At 48.5% G+C, this 17,877-nt stretch overlaps 1 protein-coding gene across 2 annotated transcripts in view; it reads right to left on the reverse strand.

The window, feature by feature from the left end:
- Positions 1–1,663: 1,663 nt before the first annotated feature.
- The window catches only part of IP6K2 (inositol hexakisphosphate kinase 2), a 33,895-nt gene continuing 17,681 nt past the window's right edge, over positions 1,664–17,877 (reverse strand). For both annotated transcript variants that reach the window (XM_030205199.1, XM_030205200.1), the window contains exons 4-6: positions 12,937–13,109; positions 3,473–3,648; positions 1,664–2,453 (exon numbers count right to left, since the gene is read on the reverse strand). In XM_030205199.1, coding sequence (XP_030061059.1) covers positions 1,956–2,453; positions 3,473–3,648; positions 12,937–13,109 — 847 coding nt within the window. In that variant the 3' untranslated portion in view covers positions 1,664–1,955. The remainder of the gene's footprint in view (positions 2,454–3,472; positions 3,649–12,936; positions 13,110–17,877) is intronic.

The following is a 17,877-nucleotide window of genomic DNA, read 5'->3' on the forward strand; positions in this document are numbered from 1 at the left end:
TCTGGGTAACAAAGATTGTAAAGGAAATCCAATATTGATAGCTGACATCTGTAAGCTGAAATGCAAAATGCAATTTCAGTTTAAAGAATGAGGCCAGTTGATTTTTCATGGGATGCACTGTGTGCCACTGCAGGCACCCATATTTGCTATCCTGTGTGCCTTAAATCATGAATGAAACAAGTCTTTATGGGGTCCTTTTACAAAACAGCGTTAGGAATAAAGAGCAGGTAGCGCGCACCAAATCGGCACTACTGCTGGGATAGATGCCCGACGGTAATTGCAAAGTGGGCGCATACTTGTTCTATTTTCTACAGTGGAGGGGCATTCCTGGTGGTAATCTGCAGCGCCTATATTGGCGTGCACTGCGTGATAACCACGCAGATTTAAGGTGTGAGCCCTTACCATTAAGTTATGGCTGGCAGGGAGGACTCGGGCAGTAAATAGCTGCGAGCTACCTTTTAGTGCACGGCCATTTACTGCCCCATTGAAAAATGCTTTTCCCAGCCGCTGTAAAACAAATGGCTCATCTCGCACCAAAAACATGCACCCACACTACCACAGCTTAGTAAAAGGAGCCCTAAATACTGAACATACTTGAAGCAAGCTCTGAAGGAAGTTTGTCTATAGTCTTCAGCACGAAGACTGCCCAGTAAGACTGAAGCTCAAAGAAAGAGAATGCTCGTTTGCAGCAGTGTTAAAAAAAAAAAAAAGCAAACAGAATGTTGGGATTATAAAAAGAATAGAGAATAACACACAATATGTCGCCTCTGTAATTGCTCCATGATGCAAGTGCACCTTGAGTACCGTGTGCAATCTTTGGTTGCCACATCTCAAAAAGGATGTAGCGAAATTACAGAGAAGGGTGACCAAAATGATTAAGGGGATGAATATCTCTCATATATTTTTATTTTTGTTACATTTGTACCCCGCGCTTTCCCACTGATGGCAGGCTCAATGCGGTGGGCAATGGTTAAGTGACTTGCACAGAGTCACAAGGAGCTGTCTGTGCTGGGAATCGAACTCAGTTCCTCAGTTCCCCAGGACCAAAGTCCACCACCCTAACCTCTAGGCCACTCCTCCACTCATATGAAAAGCTAGGGAAGTTGGTGCTCTTCAGTTTGGAGAACAGCCAGCTGAGCAGAGATATGATAGAGGTCTATAAAATCCCAAGTGAAGTTAAACAGATAAACATTGAACTGATTGATTACTTTTTCAAAAAATACAAAGACTAGAGAGCAAGAAATGAAGTTACTAAATAGCATATATAAAACAAATAGGAAAAATATATTTTCACTCAACACATGGTTAAGCCCTGGAACTCATTACCAGAGATGTGGTAAAAGCAGCTAGAGTAGCTGGATTTAAAAAAAAAGGATTGGGCAACTTCCTGGAAAGAAAAACCCATAAACTGTTATGACAGACCTGGGGGTGAGCAGCATGGAAACCATCTATTTTCTTGGATCCTGGATTGACCACTGCTGGAAACAGGATGCTGGACCAATGGATTTTTGGCTTGTCCCAGTATAACAATTCTTAAATGATAAAGCACCCAACAGCTGCAATAATGGGCCATATTGCTACAGTTATATTTTATCGTTTCCAAAGCAAATATCAAGTCAAGATCTATGAGAATTCTTGAGTCCCTAAAATAAATGTCACATCATTTACAATGAACAAAAAAGAATTTTATTTGAACATATACACACAGGAAAAACAGAGGTATTTGGATCAAACATGGAATGTTTAAGAAAGATTTCAAATAAATAAGGAAATCAGGATTTGTCAGTGCTAAATCCAGCACCACTGTATGCGAATGCCCTCTTCTGAACAAGTCGGTGTCTAATGGGTCCATCCCATTGAATGCTGCAAAGATTCCAACCACCAGAAAGTGGTCAATAATTTGGAATACAGTCACGATAGTGCTTTATACAAATTCAACTTGCTTTCAAACAACTTTATTCACTGCTTTCGTCTCTTATTTCTTTAATAATAGCTATTAAATTCTGAAGCCCAAAAAGGTAGCCCGTGTCTTGGCCTTCATGAACAATGCTATCTTCACCATAAAATTTGCAGGTTGTATGTGCAAAGTCTATCATTCGGACATCAACAGTGCTAGTAGCGGGTTTATAGGCATATGCTCCTGCTGACTCATCAGACGACTCCTCTGAAAGGTCCTCTAAATATTCAGAGTCTGAATCCACAGCCACTTCTGGCAGCTCCTTCCCATCATAAATTATGAGCAGTGAACTGGAATAAAAACGGTAAGATTCTTGTTTTTCTAAAACAGTTTTTAATTCAGTCAGTTTCTTTAGAACTGCATCGAAAAGCTCCCGGCGCAGGTATTTCCCATTATGAAAAAACTGGTAAAGTGCTTCTTTAAAACCTTGAACAGAAAGCTTTCGCCCATGATATTTATTCATAAACATTAACTGGCCAGTGCCAGTTTGGTAAACCTGGAAGGAAAATACAAAGCAAAAAGATTTAACATGACAGCAGATATGGAACACTCAAGCAATACCAACAGCATAATAAACTGAACATGACATTTACATTAAGAATGCACTCAGTTTACCCATTTCTTAAACAAACGGGAAAATAGGTCCAGAAACCTAGCATCAGCACTGCTAATATTTCTGTGACACTTGCTAGACAATTATTGAGAGATTTTATATTTGGACTTTTCCATTCTCATCAGAAGAATAAATGAGCTTATAAAGGCTTTGACTGTGTGTTTTTAAAATCAAGTCACAACATGCAGATGACTGACTCAGCTTTCCTATACCCACCATCACAACTACAGAATATTTACTACTATTAACATTTCTAAAGCGCTACTAGGGTTACGCAGCGCTGTACAATTTAACATAGAAGGACAGTCCTGCCTGTTGGTATTTGACACTAGCCATTTAAACTGTGCTGATTGGTTGGACAATATTGCACTGCAGTATTTTCAAAATGCATACCAGCATAAACAGTCACAACTAAGGAAAGAACTTGAGAGAACAAAATTTGTATCTCTCTTCTCCTATATCATTCCATCTGTCTGATGATCTAGTGAATGGAGAAAAGTCATAAGGTTTCTTAACACTACATGCACACATTTACACATTTCTTGGAACAGTGTAAAATCTGTGCACTGTGGAGTTGGTTTTGTTAGCCCTACTTTATAAAAGCTCATGAGCACATATGTTGCCCTTATAGCTGTCCTGTTATAAAATTACCCCTTAGGATATATTAGTTCAAGGATTACATTTCATAATGCTACAACATTCCTGTTAATCTTCCCTAGACAAACTTCTATGACTTTCTATTTAAAATAACTAAAAAAGCATTAGTTCATTAACAGGAAGAAAAGGAGAGCAAGTACAGTTTTATTAAATCCCATCGTCACAAGTTCATCACTTTACTTTTAGATTTGTTTAACTAAGGTCTTTATTTTTCAATGCACATTTCCTTCCCATAGGATACATACCTGCATGCCACACACTCTGACCCCAATAACTGCAGAAGTGCTTTGCTGACACTTTCGGATCTGATTGGCTTTCTTCTCTTCTGATGCATCATCTCCGTGTTGCCGGGTCCCCATCTTTAGATCTAACACACATGGCACCTCATATCGGCTAGTTAAATTTTCCAACAGAATAAATTCTTACTTGTTAAAGAAAAGTCTTACAATAGTAGCTAATCACTCAAACAAAACAAAAACAAAAAAAGCTAAGTATCCGCAGTAATAAGAAGCTCGCTCCTAGGCCCATCTTTACGCCAGAAAATCTCAGCTTAACGGCATTTTCCAAAAAGCTTTGCCCAGTCTTTCCCAACTCTGTCCTGGAGGCACACCTATTTAACTTGGCTTTCAGAACTATAGAGTGAATATATATGAAATAAACTTTACATACACTGTCTCTGTAATGTACTACAATCTCATACATATTCAGTGTTTTAATCCTGAAATCCTGGTTGCTTAGCACTTCCAGGACAGAGTTGGAAAACGATGTTTTACAGTAAATTGCCTCCAATCTAGCGCTGTCAATTAGCTCCATTTTTTCAGGACAGGTTAATTCAAGCTTCGTTTTACCCCACTGAATGCAGGGACATAGTATGATTTCCTTGTTGTTTTTTCCCTAAGGAAAGCATGACTACAGGCCCATGAATTTTAGAAAAACTGGAGCCAGCTAGCAGTCTGGTAGCAGCTATCTCAATCCATTTTCTTCAGCCAATTCTACTGCATCAATTTATAGGAGTCACAGTTTACTCATGGATCATCAAGATGTTGCTTTGTTTTAATTACTGAAGGTGAACGACTTACCTATGAAAAAATTTGGTTCCTACATACACTCTCCTTTGTTTAAATGGGAATACACAAATACCTTATAGTACAAGTAAAAACATGGATTTTCTTTTTCAGATTTGCCTTAATAGATGATGCGAAAATGCAGACATACAAAGAACTAAAAATAAACCCCCTTCCGCTTTCCAGGTATTTAGGATAATCACTCTTCTCTGTACGAAAAAGATGCAGAAAAAAGTGGTCGACTGTTGGCGTAAAATAATAATGGTCTATAAATGAATCACTGGATCTCTGAATAAGCATGCTGCTCACCCATCATGAATTTAAATTAATACTTTTCTCCTTCATCAGTTTTAACTAAAATCAACTCTGCCTGTACCTAACTTCCTGAATAACCTGCAGAAAACATATCAAAAGCCAAAGCCCTTCTTATTTTAGCATTTTAAAAGAAATCAGATTTACCAGAAAACAGCTACCAAATTCACTAGGACCCAGATATTAAAAAGAAAGAACTAGCCCAGAACACTGACTGCGTCTACAAGCTTGCATTATTTTCAGATTCATCAAAAATACTCCTCCCCATCAAATCTGCTTTAAACTTTGATTTTGCATACAACCTCCCCCCATGGACTACAACCACAAGAAGCAGCAAGAGTAAAGCGAAACTGGGGACAAATGTATAACAGCAGTTGTTTCACGTTCTTTCAGGTTTTACTAACGAGGGCCTTCCATCACAAAAGTTAATTTTTCCCTCTTCTAAGTTATGTCTTACCTGATAATTTTCTTTCCTTTAGTCACAGCAGATGAATCCAGAGATTTGTGTCTTAGGACCATCTACTGGAGATTCAGGGCACCAAACTGAACTCTCATATATAGGACAGTATGTAAGGAGGACCATGTGGCCAACCTACAGATTTCATCAAGAGAATAGGCCCGAGATTCTGCTCACAATGTCGAAAGATACCTAGTACAATGAGCCTAAAGCAAAGATGGTGGGTGTTTACCCAAAAGAATATAGGCGACACAATAGCCTCTTAAATCCAGCGAGCGATAAGTCGCCTTTGAGGCAGCGCTGTCTCGATTCAGTCCTGAAATGAGAACAAAGAGTTGGTCTGACCGACAAAATTCACTGGTCACTTGAAGATACTGAAGAAGAACATGGCGAACATCCAGGAAATGCAGTAATGCAAACTGCTGCCCACAATCCTCTTTTGAAAAGATGGAAGAGAGGCTAATTCAGGTGAAATGAAGAAATCACTTTGGGAAGAAAGGAAGAACAGTATGAATTGTCACCCCTGCCTCAGAGACTAGAGGGATCCCTTACAGGACAAAGCCTGATGCTCCGATATTGAATGTGCAGATACTATGGCCACCAGAAAAACAGACTTTAGGGTAAGGTCTTTCATGGTAGCCTTCTTCAGAAACTCAACTTCTGGAGGGATCACAGCACCAGGTTAAAGCTCCACTCCGGGAAGGGGACTCAAAGAGGAGGCTTAATGCGATTAACTCCCCCCCACCCCACACACAAAAAAAACAAACAACATCCGGATGTGCGGCTAATGACAAATTCAGTACCCATCCCCGTAACAAGCAAGAGCTGTCACCTGCATGCTAAAGGAGTTATAGACCACACCCTTCTTCAAACCACCCTGCAAGAAGGCCAAAATCTGCGGCAAGGAAGACTGCAGGGGGGAAATATCCTACTCTGAACACCAGGCCTCAAAACCTCTCCAGTCTCGGGCATAAGCCGAGGAAGTGGAACGCTTCCCCACCTGAAGCAGAGTAGCAATAACTTCATCTGAGTAACCTTTCCTCCTCAACTTTAACCTCTCAATAGCCAGGCTGTAAGATCAAAGGGAGACGGATCCTCCATTCGGATGAGACCCTGTAGCAGAAGGCCCAGGGATGTCAGAAGACAAAACAGCTTGTCCACCAGTAGTTGGATCAGGTTCACATACCATAGTCTCCTGGGCCAGTCCGGAACAACCAGGACTACCTGACCCACATGAAGAATCAGGTGGAGATTCTCTGCTGTAACTGCCCCTCTTCCCGTGAGGAAGGAGAGGAAGAAGGTAAAATTATGTATAATCATACCTGATAATTTTCTTTCCATTAATCATAGCTGATCAATCCATAGACTGGTGGGTTGTGTCCATCTACCAGCAGGTGGAGATAGAGAGCAAACTTTTGCCTCACTATATGTGGTCATGTGCTGCCGGAAACTCCTCAGTATGTCGATATCAAAGCTCCATCCGCAGGACTCAGCACTTAGAGAATTACACCCACGAAGGGACACTCTGCCCAGCTCACCACCGCCGAAACGGGGGAGGGGAATTAACCCAGCTCATCCCCACACAAGTGGGGGAGGGGAATCCGTCCAGCTCATCCCCGCGGAGCGGGGGAGGGACACCACACCCGCCGATGCGGGGGGATCTGGCTTATCCTGCAACCGCAACCGCGGGAGGAGCTGACTGACCCTAACACCGCCGAAGCGGGAGGGGTACAAAGCTGCCCTACAGCCGCACGAAGCGGGAGGGAGTGCCGGCAGAATTTTAAGTCTCAATCCAGCCCCGTAAAACGGAGGGGAGAGGAATGCAGCAGCTCACTGTAACACAAACTCGTCTTAACTCTTGAAGAATCCAAGTGAAAAAACTTGAACACGAAGTCTTTCTGAAGTAACTGAAGACTAAACTTGAACCTGAAATGCAACCAGAATAAAAACAGTACAGATATCTGGGAGGGGCTATGGATTGATCAGCTATGATTAATGGAAAGAAAATTATCAGGTATGATTATACATAATTTTACCTTCCATATCATCAAGCTGATCAATCCATAGACTGGTGGGATGTACCGAAGCAGTACTCACCCAGGGCGGGACATTGAAATCCCTGACCTCAACACTGAAACTCCAAACCGGGCCTCCGCCCGTGCAGCCACAGTCAAACGGTAATGCTTGGAGAATGTATGAGCCGAAGCCCAAGTTGCCGCCTTGCATATCTCTTCCAAGGAGACGGATCCGGCCTCTGCCATCGAGGCCGCCTGAGCTCTCGTGGAGTGAGCCTTCAGCTGGATAGGCGGCACCTTCCCCGCGGCCACATAAGCCGCTGCAATGGCTTCCTTGACCCATCTTGCCACTGTAGGCTTAGCAGCCTGCAGACCCTTACGAGGACCTGCAAACAGGACAAACAGATGATCCGATTTCCGGAAATCATTGGTCACTTCCAAATATCTGATGATGACTCGTCTCACATCCAGATATTTAAGAGCAGAGTATTCCTCTGGGTAGTCCTCCCTACGAAAGGAAGGGAGACAGAGCTGCTGATTCACATGGAAGCGAGAAACAATCTTGGGCAGGAAGGAAGGCACTGTGCGAATAGTCACTCCTGCCTCAGTGAACTGCAGAAAAGGCTCTCGACATGAGAGCGCCTGGAGCTCGGAAACTCTTCTGGCTGAAGTGATAGCCACCAAAAAGACTGCTTTCAACGTCAGGTCTTTCAGAGATGCCCTCGACAAGGGTTCAAAAGGCGGCTTCTGCAATGCTCTTAGTACCAGGTTGAGATTCCACGCAGGCACCACTGAGTGCAGAGGAGGGCGCAGGTGATTAACTCCCTTGAGAAAGCGCACCACATCTGGCTGCGAAGCCAGGGAAGCACCCTTCAGGCGGCCCCTGAAGCAAGCCAGAGCCGCTACCTGGACTTTAAGGGAACTGAGCGACAGGCCTTTCTCCAGACCTTCTTGCAGGAACGCCAACACTGAAGAAATTGGAGCAGTGAAGGGAGAAAGTGAGCCTGCTTCACACCACGCTGCAAAGATACGCCAAACCCTGGCGTAAGCAGTAGAAGTAGAGCGCTTCCTCGCTCTCAGCATAGTGGCGATGACCTTGTCTGAGAAGCCCTTCTTCCTCAGACGCTGCCACTCAATAGCCAGGCCGTAAGACCAAAGGGGGAGGGATCCTCCATCACCACGGGACCCTGATGTAACAGGCCCTGCTCCACTGGCAGCCGCAGAGGATCGTCGACTGAGAGCCTGATCAAGTCCGCATACCAGGGACGCCTGGGCCAATCCGGACCCACCAGGATTACCCTGCCGGGATGCTTTGCCACCCGGTCTAGCACCCTGCCCAACATGGGCCAGGGCGGGAACACATAGAGAAGCTCTTGTGTCGGCCACTGTTGGAGAAGAGCATCTACTCCCAGGGATCGAGGGTCCCGTCCTCTGCTGAAAAAGCGCGGCACTTGGCAATTGGCCGATGACGCCATCAGATCTAGGCTCGGCTGGCCCCAGCGCTTCGTGATGTCCAAGAACGCCTGAGCAGATAGCTGCCACTCTCCGGGCTCCAAGGTATGGCGACTGAGAAAGTCCGCCTTGACATTCATGACTCCGGCAATGTGGGCCGCTGAAAGCTGCTCCAGGTTCGCTTCCGCCCACTGGCAAAGATTCATAGCCTCCTTGGCTAGAGGGGCGTTCTTGGTACCTCCCTGGCGGTTGACATAGGCCACAGCCGTGGCATTGTCCGACAGGACCCGTACAGGCTTCAACACCAGTACCGGGATGAACTGCAAAAGCGCCAACCGAATGGCTCTGAGTTCCAGGAGGTTGATAGACCACTTTGCCTCTGCAGGAGACCAGAGCCCCTGCGCTGTCCTTCCCAAGCAGTGGGCTCCCCAGCCCGACAACGAGGCGTCCGTCGTGACGACAATCCACTCTGGGGTCACCAGAGGCATTCCCGCAGACAAGGCGTCCGTCGTGACGACAATCCACTCTGGGGTCACCAGAGGCATTCCCGCAGACAACTTGTCTGTCTGCATCCACCAGCTCAGCACCTTGCGCACTGCTGGGTCCAAGGGAAGGCGCACAGCATAATCCTCCGACATCGGAGTCCAGCGCTGCAGCAAAGAGTGTTGAAGTGGTCTCATATGAGCCCTGGCCCAGGGCACAACTTCCATCGTGGCCGTCATAGAGCCCAACAGCTGCACATAGTCCCAAGCCCGAAGGGGAGAGGCTACTAGGAACTGGTCCACCTGAGCCTGAAGTTTGACAATCCGATTGTCTGGCAGGAACACTCTGCCCACTTGGGTGTCGAATCGAACTCCCAGGTACTCCAGGGACTGAGTCGGGCGCAGCTGGCTCTTCTCCCAGTTGATGATCCATCCCAGGGAGCTCAAAAGAGCAACTACCCGGACCACAGCTTTGCCGCACTCTGCATAAGAGGGGGCTCGGATCAACCAGTCGTCCAGATAAGGATGGACTTGTACCCCTTCCTTTCGTAGGAAGGCCGCGATGACCACCATTACTTTGGAAAAGGTCCGCGGAGCAGTAGCCAACCCGAAAGGGAGGGCTCTGAACTGGAAGTGTCGTCCCAGGACTGCAAAACGCAGAAAGCGTTGATGAGGAGGCCAGATGGGAATATGCAGGTACGCTTCCTTGATGTCCAAGGATGCCAGGAACTCTCCTGCCTTCACTGCCGCTATAACAGAGCGGAGAGTCTCCATGCGAAAGTGCCGCACTTTCAAGCCCGATTGACCCCTTTGAGGTCGAGGATAGGCCGGACAGAACCTCCTTTCTTTGGTACCACAAAGTAAATGGAGTAACGTCCCTTGCCAAGCTGACTTTCTGGCACCGGAACGACCACGCCCAGGCGGATCAGATTGTCCAAGGTCTGCTGCACTGCCACAGCTTTGACCGGAGACTTGCAGGGAGAGAGTACAAACCCGTCTTTTAAGGGTCGGCAGAACTCTAGTTTGTAGCCGTCTCTGATGACTTCCAGCACCCACGCGTCTGAAGTTATTGTGGTCCACTCGCCCAGAAACGAGGACAGCCGTCCTCCAATCTGCACTGGGGCGTGGACCAAGACCCCGTCATTGGGTACGAGACCCTGGGGGAGGACCGGGACGGCGGTCTCTGCGAAAGGAATGCTGCTTGGGGGAGAAATTCCTCTTGAAGGAAGAGGGGGCAGAGGAACCCGACTTGCCCGGGCGGTACCGACGGGCTTCCTGCAACCGTCCTCTGGAGGTACCGGGACGAGTACTAGCCCGAGCCCTGACCTCTGGTAATTTCTTGCCCTTAGACGTGCCGAGATCGGTCACGATTTTGTCCAGCTCGACCCCAAAGAGCAGCTTGCCTTTAAAAGGCAACCTAGCCAGGCGGGATTTAGAGGCGTGGTCAGCAGACCAATGTTTCAGCCAAAGCCACCGCCGCGCAGAGATTGTCTGAGCCATGCCTTTCGCTGAGGCCCTCAAGACATCATACAGCAAGTCTGCCAAATAGGCTAAGCCCGATTCCAGGGCCGGCCAATCAGCCCTCAAGGAATGATCCGAGGGGAAAGCCCGCTGCACCATAGTCAGGCACGCCCTGGCCACATAGGAGCCGCAAACTGAGGCCTGCAAACTTAAAGCAGCCGCCTCAAAGGACGACCTTAAGGCCGCCTCCAATCTTCTGTCTTGGGCGTCCTTTAGGGCCGTGCCACCTTCCACCGGCAACGCCGTTTTCTTAGTCACCGCAGTGATTAAAGAATCCACGGTAGGCCACAGATAGGCCTCACGTTCACTCACAGCCAAAGGATAGAGGCGGGACATAGCCCTAGCCACTTTAAGGCTCGCTTCTGGGACATCCCATTGAGCCGAAATTAAGGTGTGCATGGCATCATGCACGTGGAAGGTTCTAGGCGGGCGCTTCGTCCCCAGCATAATGGCAGAGCCAACAGGGGCTGAGGGAGAGACGTCCTCCGGAGAGGAAATCTTCAAAGTGTCCATGGCCTGTAACAACAGGTTGGGCAAATCCTCTGGGCTAAAAAGCCGCGCTGCAGAGGGGTCATCCGCTCCATCCGAGCGGGGATCCGTCTCCTCCAAGGAATCCGTAAAGGACCGTTGGGAGACCTCAGACACGCTGCCCTCATCTACATCGGAGGAGACAAATTCCTCCAAGGCCTGGGAATCAACCCGAGGGCGTTTACCTCTGGGAACCTCAACCTCTTTACCAGACGAGGGAGCAGGGGCAGCGTTGTGCCTGAGGAACGCCTGATGCAGCAGCAAAACAAACTCGGGGGAGAAACCCCCCAGACTGTGCACTTCCGCAGCCTGGGCAACAGCCCTAGACGCACCCTCAACCGGCGCTCGCAATAGCGGGGGAGAGACATGCTGCGCATCCAAAATGGCGTCCGGCGCGAAACTCCGCGAAGGAGCCGCGCGGGAAGAACGGCTCTTAACTTTAGCCGCTTCTGTGCCGTCGCCCAAATTAAGGGCGTTCATGGCATTAATGTCTCCAACCTCAAGGGCGGCCCAAGAAGAAGCCGTCCGAGCCGCGTGGCCGGCCAAGATGGCGGAGGCGAGGAGCGGGGGATGGGCGTTTATGGCGGGAAAAAACGCCACGCCGGAGGAAGGACCGGGACATTCATCGGTCACGAAACTGTCACCCAACAAGGGCGAATCAGGCTTTAAGACCCCCGCATCCCCTCTAGAAGCGCTCAAGCGACCCGGGGAGCGACCCTTTGCGCCCTTGCCCTCCGACGCCATATGCCACGAGGAGAAGAATCGGGGAACCCCCTGCCCGCTATAAAAAGGTAAAAATTACCTGCTGTCCGCTCAGAGTTGTAACGACCTGGTGTCCCAGTGAGTAGCTGCAATAGACGCTTAAATAAACGTCGAAATAAACGCATTTAAGGACGTTCAAAATTTTTTTTTTTTTTTAACGGAGCCAGCGGGAGGGGGGAGAAAAGGAGGGACCTGGCACCACCAGGTTTGCACTTGCTCAAAAGAGCCCTCAACCCCAGGCACTCAACAAAACCTAAAAATTAGGCTTGGAGGCCTAGCCAGAGCTGCTGCTGTGTGTGACCACCACCTGCTGAGATAGAGAACATACTGAGGAGTTTCCGGCAGCACATGACCACATATAGGGAGGCAAAAGTTTGCTCTCTATCTCCACCTGCTGGTAGATGGACACAACCCACCAGTCTATGGATTGATCAGCTTGATGATATGGAACAGAAATTTAAGATGCGGGTGGGCAGTGTGGGGAAGGGACCTGGCACCACCAGATACACCCATTAAAGTAGGCACAGGTCAGACTAGACACTCCTAAGCTCTACTGAACTGGGAAACCCAGAAGAGGAGCTACTGTAAAGATGAGACCAGGAGCTTGTAAGAGACCATCCACCACCTGACGGAGATAAAGATATACCAAAATGGACAAAGAGCACATCGTCCTATAGGAGACAGTTTAGTGCTATCTCCACCTGCTGGTAGATGGTCATAACCCATGTCTCTGGATTCATCTGCTACTGATGACAAAGAATATTTAATTTCCAACTTCAGTTACTGTACAGTAAACTTTGCTACAGAAAGGATCATTGCTTATCTTAATGCAGTGAGACTGCAAAGTTTTAATACCACCTCCAGAAAAGAGGCCACTTCCTTATCCCATAAACCCATCTCTTGTTATCCTCAATAAGTGCAAAATGGGATCATTCCATCTCTGTACCAGACTCTCTCATGTTACAACATAAATCACAGATCTTGTGAGCTGACTACTGGAAGAATTATAAGTAAATTGCTGAAGACCTAGTAATTTGGCTACATCAGCACTGGTTATTAAGAAATGGAGACAATAAAGAATCTGATGGATGTTATTTTCTTTCTGTAAAAGGATACTGTATTGGTTTCGGTGTTTCGCATTCTCCTTCATGCGCTGTAAGTGTTGCTGATGACATTTCATACTCCAAGGATTATGCTTAAACTGTGAACTAATGTGTCCTTTTTTCTCTAAGCTATAATACAAGACTTCAGATTTCTTCAGCCACTCAAATTCATCATCTAATTTATGACTGGAAAACAAGAAATAAAATCAAAGTTCAATACCACTAATTTAAAAAAGCAACCACCAAAAATGTCACTGCAAACTTGATAGCAAACCATTTTAACATTTCGGAATATTTATTCCCTACAAAATTATAATACATATATTAAGAGCTAGACATTGTGAGCAGTAAAACATTATTCTATGCAAACAGTGAAAATAAGAGCATGATATTTTTGTTAAAAAAAAGGTTCAGTAACTCAGTTACAGACTCATCTTAAGCTTATCTCACTCCACTCTTAATTACTGTACTTTTCTATGTAGTAAATAAATTATACCAAGAAAGGCAGTGGCAAAGCAATCAGTCTGCTAATAAACATGCTGCTTTTCTGCTTCAGGAGAAATACTAAGTGTGCCCCCTGGGGAAGTACAATGTGAAAGGAGAGTGATCCTTGGATTACAGTAAAAGTGAAATTAATGTCATTCTCTTATGGATAATTCATTTGTGTAATTTTGCTCATCACTAGCTTTGGCTATGCTCTATTCCGAGCACCCACTACTGCAGACGTTTACTGACTAGGGATGGGTACCCCAAAAAAAAAAAAAAGTTTTTTCTTTTCATTGGTAAAGAAATGTCATTACATGTGCACACTATGCCCTCATACCCCCAAATTCTATACATGGCACCCAAATTTGGGCACACTTCCAAGATGGATGCACAACCTAACTGGCTATCGAGCCATTATCCATCAATAACTGGATGCTACAAGGTAAAATTATGTATAATCATACCTGATAATTTTCTTTCCATTAATCATAGCTGATCAATCCATAGACTGGTGGGTTGTGTCCATCTACCAGCAGGTGGAGATAGAGAGCAAACTTTTGCCTCCCTATATGTGGTCATGTGCTGCCGGAAACTCCTCAGTATGTCGATATCAAAGCTCCATCCGCAGGACTCAGCACTTAGAGAATTACACCCACGAAGGGACACTCTGCCCAGCTCACCACCGCCGAAACGGGGGAGGGGAATTAACCCAGCTCATCCCCACACAAGTGGGGGAGGGGAATCCGTCCAGCTCATCCCCGCGGAGCGGGGGAGGGACACCACCCCGCCGATGCGGGGGGATCTGGCTTATCCTGCAACCGCGGGAGGAGCTGACTGACCCGAACACCGCCGAAGCGGGAGGGGTACAAAACTGCCCTACAGCCGCACGAAGCGGGAGGGAGTGCCGGCAGAATTATAAGTCTCAATCCAGCCCCGTAAAACGGAGGGGAGAGGAATGCAGCAGCTCACTGTAACACAAACTCGTCTTAACTCTTGAAGAATCCAAGTGAAAAAACTTGAACACGAAGTCTTTCTGAAGTAACTGAAGAGTAAACTTGAACCTGAAATGCAACCAGAATAAAACAATACAGATATCTGGGAGGGGCTATGGATTGATCAGCTATGATTAATGGAAAGAAAATTATCAGGTATGATTATACATAATTTTACCTTCCATATCATCAAGCTGATCAATCCATAGACTGGTGGGATGTACCGAAGCAGTACTCACCCAGGGCGGGACATAGAAATCCCTGACCGCAACACTGAAGCTCCAAACCGGGCCTCCGCCCGAGCAGCCACAGTCAAGCGGTAATGCTTGGAGAATGTATGGGCCGAAGCCCAAGTTGCCGCCTTGCATATCTCTTCCAAGGAGACGGAACCGGCCTCTGCCATCGAGGCCGCCTGAGCTCTTGTGGAGTGAGCCTTCAGCTGGATAGGCGGCACCTTCCCTGCGGCCACATAAGCCGCTGCAATGGCTTCCTTGACCCATCTTGCCACTGTAGGCTTAGCAGCCTGCAGACCCCTACGAGGACCTGCAAACAGGACAAACAGATGATCCGATTTCCGGAAATCATTGGTCACTTCCAAGTATCTGATGATGACTCGTCTCACATCCAGATATTTAAGAGCAGAGTACTCCTCTGGGTAGTCCTCCCTACGAAAGGAAGGGAGACAGAGCTGCTGATTCACATGGAAGCGAGAAACAATCTTGGGCAGAAAGGAAGGCACTGTGCGAATAGTCACTCCTGCCTCAGTGAACTGCAGAAAAGGCTCTCGACATGAGAGCGCCTGGAGCTCGGAAACTCTTCTGGCTGAAGTGATAGCCACCAAAAAGACTGCTTTCAACGTCAGGTCTTTCAGAGATGCCCTCGACAAGGGTTCAAACGGCGGCTTCTGCAATGCTCTTAGCACCAGGTTGAGATTCCACGCAGGCACCACTGAGTGCAGAGGAGGGCGCAGGTGATTAACTCCCTTGAGAAAGCGCACCACATCTGGCTGGGAAGCCAGGGAAGCACCCTTCAGGCGGCCCCTGAAGCAAGCCAGAGCCGCTACCTGGACCTTAAGGGAACTGAGCGACAGGCCTTTGTCCAGACCTTCTTGCAGGAACGCCAACACTGAAGAAATTGGAGCAGTGAAGGGAGAAAGTGAGCCTGCTTCACACCACGCTGCAAAGATACGCCAAACCCTGGCGTAAGCAGTAGAAGTAGAGCGTTTCCTCGCTCTCAGCATAGTGGCGATGACCTTGTCTGAGAAGCCCTTCTTCCTCAGACGCTGCCGCTCAATAGCCAGGCCGTAAGACCAAAGGGGGAGGGATCCTCCATCACCACGGGACCCTGATGTAACAGGCCCTGCTCCACTGGCAGCCGCAGAGGATCGTCGATTGAGAGCCTGATCAAGTCCGCATACCAGGGACGTCTGGGCCAATCCGGACCCACCAGGATTATCCTGCCGGGATGTCTTGCCACCCGGTCTAGGACCCTGCCCAACATGGGCCAGGGTGGGAACACATAGAGAAGCTCTTGTGTCGGCCATTGTTGGAGAAGAGCATCTACTCCCAGGGATCGAGGGTCCCGTCCTCTGCTGAAGAAGCGCGGCACTTGGCAATTGGCCGATGACGCCATCAGATCTAGGCTCGGCTGGCCCCAGCGCTTCGTGATGTCCAAGAACGCCTGAGCAGATAGCTGCCACTCTCCGGGCTCCAAGGTATGGCGACTGAGAAAGTCCGCCTTGACATTCATGACTCCGGCAATGTGGGCCGCTGACAGCTGTTCCAGGTTCGCTTCCGCCCGCTGGCATAGACTCATAGTCTCCTTGGCTAGAGGGGCGCTCTTGGTACCTCCCTGGCGGTTGACATAGGCCACAGCCGTGGCATTGTCCGACAGTACCCGTACAGGCTTCAGCACCAGTACCGGGATGAACTCCAAAAGCGCCAACCGAATGGCTCTGAGTTCCAGGAGGTTGATAGACCACTTCGCCTCTGCAGGAGACCAGAGCCCCTGCGCTGTCCTTCCCAAGCAGTGGGCTCCCCAGCCCGACAATGAGGCGTCCGTCGTGACGACAATCCACTCTGGGGTCACCAGAGGCATTCCTGCAGACAACTTGTCTGCCTGCATCCACCAGCTCAGCGCCTTGCGCACTGCTGGATCCAAGGGAAGACGCACCGCATAATCCTCCGACATCGGAGTCCAGCGCTGCAGCAGAGAGTGTTGTAGTGGTCTCATATGAGCCCTGGCCCAGGGCACTACTTCCATCGTGGCCGTCATAGAGCCCAACAGCTGCACATAGTCCCAAGCCCGAAGAGGAGAGGCTACCAGGAACTGGTCCACCTGAGCCTGAAGTTTGACAATCCGATTGTCTGGCAGGAACACACTGCCCACTTGGGTGTCGAATCGAACTCCCAGATACTCCAGGGACTGAGTCGGGCGCAGCTGGCTCTTCTCCCAGTTGATGATCCATCCCAGGGAGCTCAAAAGAGCAACTACCCGGTCCACAGCTTTGCCGCACTCTGCATAAGAGGGGGCTCGGATCAACCAGTCGTCCAGATAAGGATGGACTTGTACTCCTTCCTTTCGCAGGAAGGCCGCTATGACCACCATTACTTTGGAAAAGGTCCGCGGAGCAGTAGCCAACCCGAACGGGAGGGCTCTGAACTGGAAGTGTCGGCCCAGGACTGCAAAACGCAGAAAGCGTTGATGAGGAGGCCAGATGGGAATATGCAGGTACGCTTCCTTGATGTCCAAGGAAGCCAGGTACTCCCCTGCCTTCACTGCCGCTATAACAGAGCGGAGAGTCTCCATGCGAAAGTGCCGCACTTTCAAGGCCCGATTGACCCCTTTGAGGTCGAGGATAGGCCGGACAGAACCTCCTTTCTTTGGTACCACAAAGTAAATGGAGTAACGCCCCTTGCCAAGCTGACTTTCTGGCACCGGAACGACCGCACCCAGGCGGATCAGATTGTCCAAAGTCTGCTGCACTGCCACAGCTTTGACCGGAGACTTGCAGGGAGAGAGTACAAACCCGTCTCTTAAGGGTCGGCAGAACTCTAGCTTGTAGCCGTCTCTGATGACTTCCAGCACCCAAGCGTCTGAAGTTATTGTGGTCCACTCGCCCAGAAACGAGGACAGCCGTCCTCCAATCTGCACTGGGGCGTGGACCAAGACCCCGTCATTGGGTACGAGACCCTGGGGGAGGACCGGAGGGAGCACCTCCGGGACGGCGGTCTCTGCGAAAGGAACGCTGCTTGGGGGAGAAATGCCTCTTAAAGGAAGAGGGGGCAGAAGAACCCGACCTGCCCGGGCGGTACCGACGGGCTTCCTGAAACCGTCCTCTGGAGGTACCGGGACGAGCACTAGCCCGAGCCCTGACCTCTGGTAACTTCTTGCCCTTAGATGTGCCGAGATCGGTCACGATTTTGTCCAGCTCGACCCCAAAGAGCAGCTTGCCTTTAAAAGGCAACCTAGCCAGG

Source organism: Microcaecilia unicolor, chromosome 6, assembly GCF_901765095.1.
Source record: "Microcaecilia unicolor chromosome 6, aMicUni1.1, whole genome shotgun sequence".
NCBI lineage: Eukaryota > Metazoa > Chordata > Amphibia > Gymnophiona > Siphonopidae > Microcaecilia > Microcaecilia unicolor.